Below are 15,464 nucleotides of genomic sequence, written 5' to 3' on the forward strand. Positions count from 1 at the left end.
TCTTTGATTCTCCACCACTTATTTTTCTTTTCTCTTTCTTCTTCTAGCTGTTACATTTGTTTTCTGGTTTCTTAATTGAAGCCGCGGAGCTAGTATAGAGAGTGCCAATGGTAAGGTCAATGCACAAGAAAAAATAATATTTGGTAATGATTGGGACGTGTTTTAAGATAATTCATGCTTTGAGAATGGCTGACTAATTGCTTTGTTTATAATTTTATCTACCATTAGCTTTCATATAATATATATATATATAGAGGTAGGTTCTTGCTGGAATCAAATCAGCATTAATTTTTTGTTGATTATGTTGCTGCCTTCTTCTTACATCAATTTTATTTATTTTTAATTCATGTTATTGACAGATTAATGCATGAATTTTTCATCAGAATGAAATTTAAGTTCTTCAATTTAAATTTTAAAATATTAAACTTTTAGTAAGAAAGAAAAGAATCTAAATAAATGCCTGAAGATTATATATTGTGAAATCCTAATTGAAATAAATAGATTTAATGAAATTTGTTATTTAATCAAGCTGTATTTTATTATTATGTACGTAGTCTATTAATTATTATCAGAATCATTAAATTTTTTAATAAAAAATTATAATAAATAGCATTTTAATTACTTTATACTAAGAAATTATTTTTGTAGATTGAAATTCATTTAGCCTTATAAAATGGTATTTGATTAGGCAGAATTAATGGATGAAATCTTGAAGGATCAATACATAGAAACGGTGCAATTTCATAGAACCATATCCTAATATATAAAATGTATGCTTTTGTTTTGGTCAACAAGTGCATAATTATTATCATAAACTATAAAGAGACATCATGATTGCATTTTTAATTTTATTTTTTTGAAATAGTAGTATTTTTGGCTAGGCACCCATTCGAGGTGAGAAGTCAGAAATAAAGAAATTATTGCCGCGTTCTTTGTTAATTAGTTTAATGTAATCATATCCTTAATTAATTTAAACAAAAATGGGGTTCAATTTTTTTTTTTTTAATATTAAGTCAGAATCGATGAGGACTTTTCATTCATTCACAGAGATGTGGAAATTGGAAAACACCCATCAGGCCATCGACAAGTGTGCTCATTTTGTACCGTCATAAATCATACTTTTTTTTTTCTTACATATATTATCCTACTTAGTTGTTTTGTACCATCAATGAATCCTCAAAACTCAGAATTTTTCTTTTTTCATAAAAGAATCACACATTTTCTAATGCTTCAAATAAGGAGATTGTACAATATATATTCTTGATCATAGAAAGAATGTGTCAAAATATTAAATTATCATGACAAACTTACAAAATGTTTCTGTCATATTATTATTTATTTTCCTATCATTTCATGAAGTCAAAATAAAAGTGTTTTTTTTTTTTTTTAAATAAAAATAAATAAATGGGATATATTCTGAAAGGATTATTGCAGAAAGGTAAAAATGAGAATTTGAAGCTCGAACTACAAAGTAAGAAAAAAAGGGGTTACATGCAAAAGGGCGAGACAGTGGTACAGTTGTTGGGTGTGAGGAGGGTGAGGCCCTTCGTCCTAAAAGATTCGAGTTTCAGAGATGCTTTAGTTTATATATATATATATATATATGTATGTATGTATGTATATATAGTACAAAAGAGGAAGATGGTCCACGGGAATACATAGATATATAGCTGGACTACTGGAGACTGTGGAGAAAACAAAGAAACCTTTTCTTTCTTTTACTTTGCTTTTGCATTGACAGAAAGGAATCTAAGCAGTGAAGCCTAAAGGGTTTTGCACAGTGCACTGTATAAAAATAAAAAAGAGATGGAGATTGGAGCACTAGCTCTAGTATAAGTCAGTCACTGTGATAAAGATTTTTGTTTCCTTTTTTCTGTTAAATCAATAGGTCAAAGGGTTATACATAAGGACCCGCATCCCCTTAAAATCTTTATATATATATATATATATATATATATATATATATATATATATATATATACATATATGTCCTATAGAATACAAAAGGTTGTGGGCTTGTGGGTAGGGAATCTGCGTTTGTTTGTCTGTTTCAGTATCCTTGTGTTGTTGTGTGTTTCTTCCACTTTGCATCTTTTCTTTTTGTACAGTACTTCTCAGATATAGTTTCAGTAGTCGGCATGCTACTATGCCTACGTTTTAATTAAGTTTTAATGATCAATTATCAATACATTGTTAGATATTTTTCAAATCTTACATTGTTTAATTCTTGCCTTTTTAAATTATTATGAGCCATTTTGACAAATTCTTCTTCAAATTAATAAAGGTTCATTCTACCTCAAAAAGGGTTAGGTCATCCATGGATTTCCCAAATGGGCCCTCCCATTTCATTTACAGAACAAAAGAAAAAAAAAAAAAATTCAGCTGTTCAACTAAAACTAGGACAATTTCCTTTTTTTATTTATTTTTTATTATTATTATTTTTTTGTGGTAAACCACAATGCACAACTCTTCATTATCTCAAGAATAGTGAAATGCTCCTAATATGGAAAAGCTCGGTCTCATTATCCATGGCCATGCTTAATTTATTTCTCTTTCCCCCTTAGTTTTAATCAATCATTGTGATTTTATTCATTTTTTTAATATCATTTTACTATTTAATAATTCCATATCCTGCTCCTATAGATGATAAGTAATGATATTAGGGATATCTAAATAAAGGACACATAAATGAGGACTAATTATTAAATACACCGAAAATATTAAAAAAATAGTGCTTTCTCTTTTATAGAAAAGTGGGTCATCCTTGTAATAGGGATAGTGGATCTCACATAATTGTGAGAGATGATACATATGCACTAGGTATACCTAATAATTTCTCAATACACGAGGTACTATTAAAACATATAAGAAAACTAGAGTGTTTTTAAAGCATATACAACTATGGGATATATACAATTGTTTTTGTGTATTGTGATTTGGGGTACGAAAAACTTTAATTACTCGCAAACAATGCTAATGAATGGGTATCAAACTCGGTTAGTTTTTTTTTCAAGGTAAGTTATCTAGAATGGTTAGTACCTATTTATAAAACAAGAGAGCCAATAACAAATAAACATGTATAAAGATACATCAAATGGGCTATTTTAATAGTAGAAATCTGTACGCCATGTCTAATTATATTATTTTAAGACAACAATGACTCTGACATTTATGAAATGATGAAAACAAGTGATATCAATATTGATTGATTAGACTAACTGACCTATTTATAATGGATAATAAGACTAACTGGCCGGTATATCATGGATAACCATTAAAAAAATAAGTTAAAAGAAGATATGAACTATTTTAAAGTGGAATAATATCTCTTAATTATATGCTATTAATCGTACAACTGAGAATAAAAATACAATCACTCTAGAAAAGGAAATTTGATGTCATATTGATTATTGTAATTAACTATAATTAATTTAAGTATTTTGTGTTTAATGTATTTACATTGTAAGGGTACTCCTACAAACTAAATGAGACTTGTACCTGAGCTCTTAAAGAAGGATAGTTAATAGTAGTTGATAAATTCATAATGGAGTGAAACTATTATCCTTCATTAGAGGTCGCAGCCGAGTGTACAACCTCTCTTTTCTTTAATTGGGGAGTAGTTTTGGTCAAAATAATCGAATAAGAAAAATGATGTAATTAATAGCTAATAAGCAAAGTATACAACTCCTTTTGTATAAAGACATGCGTCACTCATATAAGAACTGGGTTAAACTATATTGTATCAGATGATGTAGCATTTTTCAATTTGAATAATATCTCAATAATTTCATATCTATGGTAGGTGTATTTTTTAATTGAATAATATTTCATGCTAGAGTTTTTTTTTTTTTTTTTAATTCATTGGGATTCAATGGTCGAATAATTATAGTTGAATTATATAATAAAAAATAATTCTCTCTCAAAAATAATTTTCGTTATAAAAATAATAAATTTATGATTAATTTTTAAAGAGATTCCAACTTAAGATAGTCCACTCTACTTTTAAAAGAAAATAAAATCAATGAGACTGCCCATTAATGGCTGATTTCCCACTTGAAATTTAAGGAAATTATATATATATATATATATGTATGTGTGTGACCAAGTCCTATTTTGAATCACATATTATAAGAGAAGATAAAGCGCATGTTGCCTCTTGTAAACATGTCAGGGTAAGCACGAGAGTCCCCGCATCCTCGCATATTTCTGGCGGAGGAATAGCTTTAAAGAGGGGAGAATAAGGTAGCAACCATAATTGGAGGGCCAGAGAGGCAGAGGCCTGCTGTGTTCTGCAGAATTATAGTGCCCCCACGGCCCATCACACAAGCACAACCATGAATGTCTTCGCCAGATTCTTCATTCAAACAGCAAAAGCCAAGGCCTACACCATTATTTATGGCCCCCATCACGAAAATTATTGCTTTGAAAGAAGTGCATAGTGATGCGACATGGATTTATCGGTTTTTTGTTCGGTACTAAATTCCTATATCAAATCAAACAAGTGATTGTGCAATGTCTAGTCCATTCAAATTGGATTGATCTTGTTTCTTGCGGGGTTTTCTTTCCCTTGCTTTAGTGTCACTTAAAAAAAGTCTTTGTGATAATGTCCAGCCCATTACTTTGTTGGCCTCCCAGACCAAGAAAGTAGGAGTTCTAGAGGCTAAAGGCCTAAAACAATAGCCCAGAGGTAGCCATACTTTGATAATTCTTTCCAGTCACTTTGTTGAGAACAGAGGTTAGAAGCATGTAAAGACGGGTAGGTGGGGAGCAGAAAAACGTGATGAACCCGGTCGGTTTTGGTTCGATTTTATATCAAAATCAACAATTTTAATTCACTGCGATCGACTTCTCATGATTATTGTGAGGTTTAAATCCATAAATCATTAATCAAATTAGTTCCCAACCGGTTCTAAAGTTAAACCAGACGGACTGCGGACAGCCTAACTGAAGGTTAGTTAAGAAAAATAGACGAGATGAGATTAACGCTTTACGCCGCGCCACGTCTATAAAGGACAATTCCAATTACACACCAGTACCATTGGCCACTTCTATATACTGAAAAAGTTGGTGGGAATTGGGAAACTTCCTGCTAACCTTACCGCTACACTCTGTTAATAGGCTCAAATTTCTCCATAAGCTAGTTAAGAGTTTCTTTAGGCTTTCAATCTCACCCAAATGAGCTACCAGCGTCTTGACTACCCTCCACCTCCACCTCCACCTCCACCAGGTTATTTACTTTATTTTTTATTTTTCTGTTTGGTTCTTCTTCTTCTTCTTCTTCTTCTTCTTCTTCTTTAACGTAATTTGGTTTGCTGATAAGAAGCTTTGATTGTTTGAATAAGCAATTTTTGTGAACATTCTTTGTGCAATTCAGGGCCTCCACCTCCATATCCTCCGCCAGGCTATCCACCTCCAGGCTATCCACCTCCACCGCCACCACCGCCAGGGGCCCCTTATCCCCCACCACCTCCGCCTGGTTATCAAGAATACTTCTATGAAGGCTACCCTCCACATCCTCCACCTTCCATGGAGAACCGCCAAGAGGACACTGGTTGTTCTTCTTTTCTGAAGGGATGGTATGTAATTCTTTATCTTTGTATTTTTTGGTTAAACTCTTTGTGAACGTAAGGCTGCAAATCAAGAAATGCGTTCTTTCATTTGGAGTATATATTTGATTCGCTAACAGATGATCAGGAGCTAATTAATTCCTTTACAATCCCGTCTCTTTTTTCATTGGATGTTAAGACTACCAAGTCATTACAATATTTCTACATAATTCTCTCCAAGAACTTGAATGTTCATGACTTATATTACCTTCTATATCTCCATATGATTTCGATTGCAATTGGAGCCAAATTAAAATTAAAAAAAAAAAAAAAACCCTTATCAAACTTTGACATAATTTCATTAAAGATCATGTAGTCCACACTCCACAGTACAGAGTACAGACTAAACAGCTCCACAAGTAATTCACCAAACCCCTAATGAATTGGAAAGTAACAAAAGGCAGGCTAGCTTCAGCTTATGGTTTACAGAGAGTGTGCTCCAATTACAATACCTTATATATAGTTCATGATTGTTGTCAGAAACACTTTTCTGAAATAACATTGTCTCAAGCTAGCTCTAATATAATTTCCTGAGCTTGCACTGAAGAACTAGTTATCTGGTAGTGTATCTAATGAACATGTTTGCTAAATTTTCAACCTGTTGGGAGAAAAGAGTAGAAAATTGGGTTTAGGCCTGCACTGAAACCCAGAAATGACAAAGTATATGGGAAAAGATAAAATCAAGATGAGTTAAAGGATCTGTTTATACATTTATATGGTTCAGATTGTTGCTTAATGACTTAAATTCTTCAAAATCTGATGCACCTTTTTGCTATTATATAATTTATCTTCTTTCATCCTTGCATTTGCAGTTTGGCTGCACTTTGTTGCTGCTGTCTGTTGGAAGAGTGCTTCCTCTAAGCCATGTTCTGCCTCTAAACAAATACATTATATCTCAACATTAGATAATTCTGCTTCTATTGCAGACTGTTATCTTCACAGTTCTTAACATGTTATCCATCGTATGAAATATGAATCTTTATATTTATGGATGAACCGTTTGTGTCGAACTCAAAGCCCCTCCATTCTACAGAACTTGTATGCATGTTCTTCTTCTTCAGTTGCTTGCTTATTTTGAAATTGACTTCCCTGGTCTCTTTCTTTGATGTTGGAATCCACCGTAACTCTAGGGCTATATATTCTGATTAGCTTATACATTTGATTGTTTATGGAACAAGATAACAAGATTTTGAATAGAAGATGATTACTTTGAAGGAACAACAGGGCATGTATATATACGGAGTAAGTGCCTCACAATCTTGCAGATTAATTTTTTCAGGAATTCTTGAACTGAAATCAAATTAGCATATACCCTTTACCATAAAAAGAAGAAAATGGTAATCGAATTTCAAGTTGTGAAACCTTCTAAGTAAACTAAAGCATTAAACATGGATTATGCAAATTATTACAATGATCCTTTTGTAAAACAAGATAATAGAATCTAAAATAAGATGATATTTTCCGTCAATCTGGTTAAGCAGTAGGCCCCAAAGTATTCTTAATTTGGTATATCAATTTGTAAAGAATTAGCTTTGATTCTTTCCATGCTCGGAAGATGCTAATCATCTTTGAATTGTGATTGAAAAATCTTCTTGAAGAAATATTAGACTGGAAAAATTGAGCCAATGGATTGACACTGCAGCTGAATTTGTCAAAGTTTTATAATTTAAAATTTTTTTTTATTTGATTTCGTCTCGAATAGGGACGTCATATCTCAGCTCTGGAGATGGCTACTCAAAGTTTTATAATTTTCTGTACTGAAATGAATTGATAAACAGCTTAATTAATTTATAGAATTAAAAAAAAAAAAGAAAAAAGAAAAATCTCTCTCGCATACGATTCTAAAGAAGGTTTGAGGCTGATTAAAGTCTTGGGAATGGCAAAGCTTGAAGGCGATAAACGGGAGAGAGGATGGTCAGAGATGGTGAACGCCAAAACGTTTAGTTGTGAGCGACAACGGTAGGAAAAGGGCAGAAAAGAGGAGGAAAAAATTATGGACGAAAAAAGATGGGGTTTTCTTATTTGGAGGAGAAATGTCGCATCAGTCTAGTAAGTTAAATTTCAAAGTTAAAATTAGGAATGATGTTAAGAAAAATATATCATTAATTTATATGCGTGTATGTTATGTGTATAAAAAAAATTAAAAATATAATAAAAAATTAAAGTTGAGTTTTCTAAATAAAATAAAATTAATTTAAAAAAAAAACAGAGATATTTGCTTAATTTTAATGTTTTATAGTCTTAAAAATAATTCTATTGCTGCCAATAACATATTCAAAATTTATCCTTTTAATTTAAATTAAAATTGAATTAAGATTAATTAAAATCAATTGAAAGCGAGTTATTTAATTTCAAATTAAAATTAATATTTTAGAAAAATAGCAAATTTCAAGAACTTTTTTTTTTTTTTTATAAATAAAAATAGACAAGTCCAGCTCAAAACCCAGAAATCGAAATCATTACAAAACACGCTCGCTAATTCCTTAGACGCTCCAACAATGGTACTGACATCTCTCCTCGGACCTCCTGAGCTCCACAATCCAACTCTACTAGCAAAACGCATGGCGTTAGTGATCCCTTTATGGATCTCATGGTGGCCAATTTCAACGAAGCCACGGTTGCTTCAATGCGTCCTCCACCAATGGGCCATACCGAGAAATCTTCACCGACTTATCTCTCGTCGGGCAATCCTTGCCTTGATTTCTTCTTTCATGTCGTACCCAATACCCCACCTGATTCCATTAGGAAGAGGCTCCACGATGCCTGGCAGCAAAACCCCTTGACCACCCTCAAGCTCATATGTAATCTAAGGGGTGTTCGTGGCACCGGCAAATCTGATAAAGAAGGGTTCTATGCGGCGACGCTTTGGCTCCATGAATTTCACCCCAAAACGCTGGCCTGCAATATTTCATCTTTTGCGAATTTTGGTTACTTTTAAGGACTTGCCCGAGATTCTTTACCGTCTTTTAGAGGGATTGAACGTGAGGATAAATCAAAAAGCAGAGTGGGAGCAGAGGAAAACAGGAGGCAAAAGGGAAGGAAACAGGTTTAATCGGTTTAACTACAGGCACTCAACCTTTCGAGGACCGTTTCAACATCGAAAGACATCAAGGCGAGCCAAGCCTAGTGTGACTAGAGAGATCAGGATCATGAACGCTATGCAAAGGAACAAGATTGAGAAAGAGATGGCAAGCATGGGAGGAAAAAGAATAGAGTAGCCATGGCCAAGAAGGTTTATGAGAGATATAACCGAGATCCTGATTTCCGATTCTTATTTGAACGCATCTCGGACTTCTTCGCTAAGTGCCTGAAAGCCGATATGGAGCATCTTAAGTCCGAGAAGACGACGAAGGTGAGCCTTGCTGCTAAGTGGTGCCCATCTATCGACTCTTCCTTCGATCGATCAACTTTGCTCTGCGAGAGTATAGCGAGGAAAGTATTCCCTAGAGAATCCTACCCTGAATATGAAGGCCTCGAAGAGGCGCACTATGCTTATAGGATTCGTGATCGGTTGAGGAAGGAAATTTTGGTTCCGCTTCGAAAGGTTCTGGAGTTACCAGAGGTGTACATTGGGCATAACAAATGGGGTGAGATTCCATACAATAGAGTTGCTTCTGTGGCTATGAAATTTTACAAGGAGAAGTTCTTGAAACATGATGCAGAGCGTTTCTCCAAGTATTTAAAGGATGTGAAATCCGGGAAGGCCAAGATTGCAGCTGGCTCTTTGCTTCCTCATGAGATCATTAGCGCTTTGAATGATGATGATGGTGGGCAAGTGGCAGAGCTGCAAAGGAAGAAGAGAAAAGGCGATGATAACTTACAGAAAAAGAAGTTGAAAAACTGTATGGCTATTTGTGATGTGTCAAATAGCATGAATGGAACACCAATGGAGGCATCCATAGCATTGGGCATGTTAGTTTCTAAACTGAGCGAGAAACCATGGAAGGGAAAGTTAATTACTTTCAGTGAAAAACCTACCCTTCAAATGGTCCGACGGGATAGTCTTATGGAGAAAACAGAGTTTGTGAGAAGAATGGAGGGGGGTTACGAAGGCTGATTTCCAAAAGGTGTTTGATCTAATCCTGCAAGTGGCTGCTAATGGGAAATTGAAGGAGGAAGAGATGATAAAGAGGGTGTTTGTGTTTAGCGACATGGAGTTTGATAAAGCATCGTCGACGCCTTACGAAACAGATTATAAAGTGTTAGAGGGGAAGTTTAGAGAGAAGGGATACGGAAATGTGATCCCAGAGGTCGTGTTATGGAATTTGAGAGACTCTGTGGCTACACAAGTACCTGCGACACAAAAAGGGGTAGCTCTGGTGAGTGGTTATTCGGAGAATTTGATGAAGCTGTTCATGGATGGAGATGTTGCTATAGACCCTCTGTCAATTATGGAAGCTGCCATCTCTGGGGAGGAGTATCAAAAGCTAGCTGTGCTGGATTGATCATATATGTCCTTTCTTTCCAGTTAGAAATTAACCTTGCAAGATATCATGCTCTTGTTGGTTTGTTCCTCAGGCTGCTTATTCAATGTATAAAATGAGAGAAATACTATATCAGTGTCATTAAATAGTTTAAAGATTGTATTACAATTCTAACAGAATAGCCAGTGGTTCTATTGAGAAAAAATTTCTTTAAATAATTTTGTCTCAAGCTGGCTCTAAGTTAATGTTCTGGTATGGAAGAGAAGACAATACAATTTCTCACAAAGCTTCTCACAAAGCTGGAGATGGTAGCATTTTGTGCTTGATGAGTAATGGATCTGTTTATAGATATATTTTTTTTAATTGATATTTATAGATTATTATATGGTTCATATTGTTTCTTAATGACATAATTCTTCAAAAATGTGAATGCATTATTGAATGAACTGTGTGAAGGACGCTATTATAGAGAACTTGCAGGCATATTCTATTATAAATAGCTTGTATATTAGATAGTATAGGGAGAAAGAATTTATATATTGTTAAGATATAAAAAATGAAGGAATGACAAGAGTGAAATTTGTGTAGAATTATATATATAAATAAATATATATTATTCTATTATGACACTTGGTATGTATATGTGTAAAACAAAATAATTATCTTATTGTAATTTTCGTAAATAAATTATGAACATATGTGTTTATTAACAAATAGTTATATTTGTTAATAAACAGACATGTCTATTCTATATAAACAGTCACAACTGTTTATATAGGTGTCTGTTAATAAGCATATATGTCTTTTACACAAATAGTTATATCTATTAGAGATAAATAGTTGTATTTATCTAGAAAATATGCCATAACTTTTCATTCTTTATAAATATGGATGAGTTTTTTAATTCAGATATATACTACTTCTACTTCTACTTCTACTTCTACTTCTTTTCTTCTAGTCTATCTAAATTTAGTTTGTATTAAGAGTTTTTAAGGAAAATCTTTAGGAGTTATTGTCTGCAGATTTCAAGCTTTATTGTATCCTGAAGGTATATTGCCACAACCTTGCAGCAATTTAGTGGGGGCAATTAATACCTTAAAGGTAGTGATTCATCAAGCCTTAAAACCTATTCTACACTCACTGCCTCAACAATTTTAAGGTACTAATCGCAATGGAGTCTAAGGCTGTTTCCGTGATGAATCAAGAGTTCGTGAAACTTGATCGTTTTAAGAAATAAATTATGTTCACTAAGAAGGTGAAAGCAGATTCGAAAAAGAAGATGAATTGCCATGCAGAGGTCATATTCTCAACAACTCATCAGATAGGCTATAAGATTTGTTTACCTCTGTCAAAGTCTCCAAAGGAAATATGAAATTTGTTAAAATTTAAATACAATTAAAAAAAAGTATGGATAAATTTCTCATTATGAAATATTTTGAATTCTAAATACTTGATAATATGCCTGTTATGGATTAGTCCATGAGTTACATATCTTTGTTTCAAAGTTTAAGAATTTAAAAGTGGTAGCTACTAAATCACTACAATTAGGAGGAATAATAGCATATCATACTTCTAGTTTGAATGATTATAGGAAGAAATTATTGTATACCACATATGACTTTTCTCTTAAACAGGTTCAGAAACACTTATACATTAAAAGTTTTTTATGTGATAATTTATCTTTATGTTGATGGCATGCTTATAATTAGAAGAAATATAATGTTATATTATGATGCTAAAGCTCATGGTGAATGTGTTAAATAAGGTAATAAAATTTATGTGCATAAGTCAAAAAACACTTTTTATATGCATAAATTCTAATTCATATTAATTGTGTCTTTCACTAACTAGGTGGGGATATTGTTAAAAATATTAGTGATAAGAAAATTTGTCTCATTTTGAAAGAGTTATGTCTGTTCATTAAAAGACATCAAAATAAACTATTTATTACCGATAGTTATATTTGTTTTAAAATGTGTAAATGAACAAATATAATTGTTCTAAGAGATACAAAGTGAATGATTGTATCTGTTTTAAGAGGTATAAGTAAATGGTTGTATCTGTTTTAAGAGGTATAAGTGAACGGTTGTATATGTTCTAAGAGGTATAAGTGAATAGATGTAATTGTTCTACGAGATACAAAGTGAACAGTTGTATCTGCTGTAAAAGGTATAAGTGAACAAATGTAATTGTTCTAAGAGATACAAAGTAAATGGTTGTATCTGTTGTAAAAGGCATAAGAGAATAGATATAATTGTTATAAAAGATACGAAGTAAACTATTGTATCTATTCTTAAAGGTGTAAGTGAACAGATATAATTATTCTAATAGATACAAAGTGAACTGTTGTATCTATTCTAAAAGGTGTAAGTGAACAAATGTAATTATTCTAATAGATACAAGTGAACTGTTGTATATGTTCAAAGAGATGCAAATGCTTTATAAATAGTAGTTTGAAACAAAAATCTATTAACTTTTCTTTTTTGTTTCTTCTCTTCATTTTTACCTACAATCAACATTATTATTCTTTAATTTATTCTTTGGAGAATTTTAAAATTACTGTCTAGATTTATATTTTAGTTATTATCCTTCAGGGATCTGCCTAAACTACCTAGCTGTAACATAGTGGAGATTTTACTCTTTGTCAATTTCATTATATTGAGGAAAACAAATACTTCATATGATATTTATTGCAAATTGATTGAAAATTTTGGTAGAATAATTGCTCAAATTGAGTGTGCTAGTGCTATTGGTATCTTAATATATACTATGCATTGCACTACTCCTGATATTGCTTTTGCATTATGTAAATTGTCAAGATATACTAATAATCCCAGTGTGAAATGTTGGAAAGAAATTTTAAGGGTTTTTGGATATTTAAAAAAAGGAATTATAAACTATAGATTATTCTGCGATAAATTTTCAATTGTGCTAAAACCATGTAAAGAGTTGTATCCATGCAAAGGGTTATGTCCCTTAGCCAAAAGATATAACTAAATGAAAAGATGCAATTCTTCTTAATAGTTATATGTATGAAGAGATGAATTTATTGGCCAAAAGGTTGATATATTTTGAGTAGTAAATATAAGAGCCTTACATGTCATTTGTAAAAAGTGACAAAAGGACAAATGAGTATGCATTTGTGTGTATATGCAAGTTTAGCTTGGTTCTTTATTATTAGATACTCTTATTTTAAACAAGTTATGAAGCAATTTATTTCTGCAAATAAGGTACATATCTAGGCTGTAAATTATTTATGTAATTCATGTTATAAACATGTGATTATATAGTTGACTAGTGAAACAAATATGGTAAAGATCCTAGGGTTATACAAATGCCAATTGAATAAGTAGTACTAAGGATAATAAGTCAACCTTTGATTGGGTGTCCACTTTAGAGTGAGGTTCTGTTCCTTAGGCATTAAAGAAACAAACTTGTATAACTCATTCTACGGTGGAATCCAAATTTATAACTTAGGAAAATGTTGGTAAAGAAACAGAATGGCTGAAAAACTTGTTACCGGATATTAAGTTGTGATCACAATTTGTGTCATTTATTTCTTTATATTGTGATAGTCAAATCACGATGACTAAAGCTTATAGTAAAATATACAATTGAAAGTATATACATATAAGTTTAAGACATGAAAATATAAGACAATTAGTCTCTAATGGTATTGTTACCATGTTTATGTTAAATCCTATAATAATCTAGCAAATCTTTTAATAAAATGGCTCTTGAGAGTTATGATCATAAGTACATGTACTAATTAGGATTTAGAATATTCCATTAAATTTACTAATGATGGAACCCTACTTTATAGTATTATTACTAAATAAAGTTTAAAAGCTAGCAACAAGTCATTAGTAAATGTTGTAATTAAGTACTTAGTGTACTAAGTTAATAGAATGAGGATGAGTATTTATACTTTTAATAAATTTAATATTAATACAAAAGAAACTTCACCTATATGAACATAGTAAGTGATGCCGCTTCAAAAAAAATGATAATAACTTTTGTAAATGTTCATGAAAACAGGAGGTAGCATAAGGCCATATTCGTGCTAAAATTTTGGTTAACTTTTTAAGTCAAACTAATTGATTCGCGTGTGTAGTATTTTTTGTTCTATTTAATAGGAATCTAGGTTTAAGTTAATGCCACCATGATTTCTTTAGAATTTTGAAATACTTACACTAAAGAAAATTTTAAATCAAAAAATACTTTTCATCATGCATGAAACAATGGAATCTAACAATACAAGTTAAGTGGGGGATTGTTATAAATAGCTTGTATATTAGATAGTATAGAGAGAAAGAATTCTTATATTGTTAAAATATAAGAAAATGAATGAATGACAAGAGTGAAATGTGTATAGAATTATATATATATAAATAAATATATATTATTCTATTATAGCACTTAGCACGTATATATGTGAAATAAAGTAATTATCTTATTATAATTTTCATAAATAAATTACGAACATATGTGTTTATTAACAAATAAATATGTCTGTTAATAAACAGAAATGTCTATTCTATATAAACAGTCTCAAACTGTTTATATAGGTGTCTGTTAATAAACAGACATATATATTCTATACAAATAGTCACAACTATTTATATAGGTGTCTGTTAATAAATAGATATATCTTTTATATAAACAATTGTATCTATTAGAGATAGATAAATGTGTCTATTTAGAAAATGTGCCATAATTTTTCATTTTTTATAAATATGGATGAGTTTTTCAATTCAGATATATACTATTTCTACTTCTTTTTTTCTTCTAGTCTTTCTAAATTTAGTTCATATAAAGAGTCCTTAAGAGAACTCTTCAAGAGTTGCTATATCCTGGAGGTATATTACCATAACTTTACAGTAATCTAGTGAGAGTAATTAATACCTTAAAAATAGTGATTCATTACGCCTCAAAGCATATTCTACAATCAATGCCTCAACATATTCTTCCTTATTTGCTTGCTTCTTTGCCACTAATTGATTTTGAAAATTGATTTGGTCCACAGGGACTTGGAAAATGTGAGATACCACAATTTGGTTAAGAACGGACATGTGCACTCATGTGCAGTTGATCCATTATGTATTAATTAACAAAGAATAAGCTTGATTCATTTGCTAATAATGTATTAACTAAAACTCTTTTCTTGCTCCCTAAGTATCTCCATGATTCTTCTTTCATCCTTTCAATATCAATGTGTACCGAACCATATGCCTATTTGAAGGATTCAAAGATATTTGCGATCTTTTTTTTTTTTTGAAGGCACAAATCCTCACAGGTCATCTTTGAATAATGGACGACAAAAGCCCACTATTTCAAAAGGTTTCAGTTATTATATGAAAAATAATTTATATACAAAAATATGTTTAATTATTTAATTATAATATTAAATTAATGTGTTATGTTGAAAAAAATA

At 31.5% G+C, this 15,464-nt stretch overlaps 1 protein-coding gene and 1 pseudogene across 1 annotated transcript; both read left to right on the forward strand.

Annotated features, from left to right (window-relative positions):
- Positions 1–5,038: 5,038 nt before the first annotated feature.
- Positions 5,039–6,616, forward strand: LOC110659435 (cysteine-rich and transmembrane domain-containing protein WIH2). Its single transcript, XM_021817369.2, has 3 exons — positions 5,039–5,227; positions 5,375–5,576; positions 6,419–6,616. The coding sequence occupies exons 1-3, from the start codon at positions 5,176–5,178 to the stop codon at positions 6,465–6,467; spliced, it is 303 nt and encodes a 100-aa protein (XP_021673061.1). The 5' UTR covers positions 5,039–5,175; the 3' UTR covers positions 6,468–6,616.
- Positions 6,617–8,012: 1,396 nt separating this feature from the next.
- On the forward strand, positions 8,013–10,165 carry LOC110659436 (uncharacterized; annotated as a pseudogene).
- Positions 10,166–15,464: the final 5,299 nt, after the last annotated feature.

The sequence above is a fragment of the Hevea brasiliensis genome, chromosome 3 (genome assembly GCF_030052815.1).
Source record: "Hevea brasiliensis isolate MT/VB/25A 57/8 chromosome 3, ASM3005281v1, whole genome shotgun sequence".
In the NCBI taxonomy this organism is placed as follows: domain Eukaryota; kingdom Viridiplantae; phylum Streptophyta; class Magnoliopsida; order Malpighiales; family Euphorbiaceae; genus Hevea; species Hevea brasiliensis.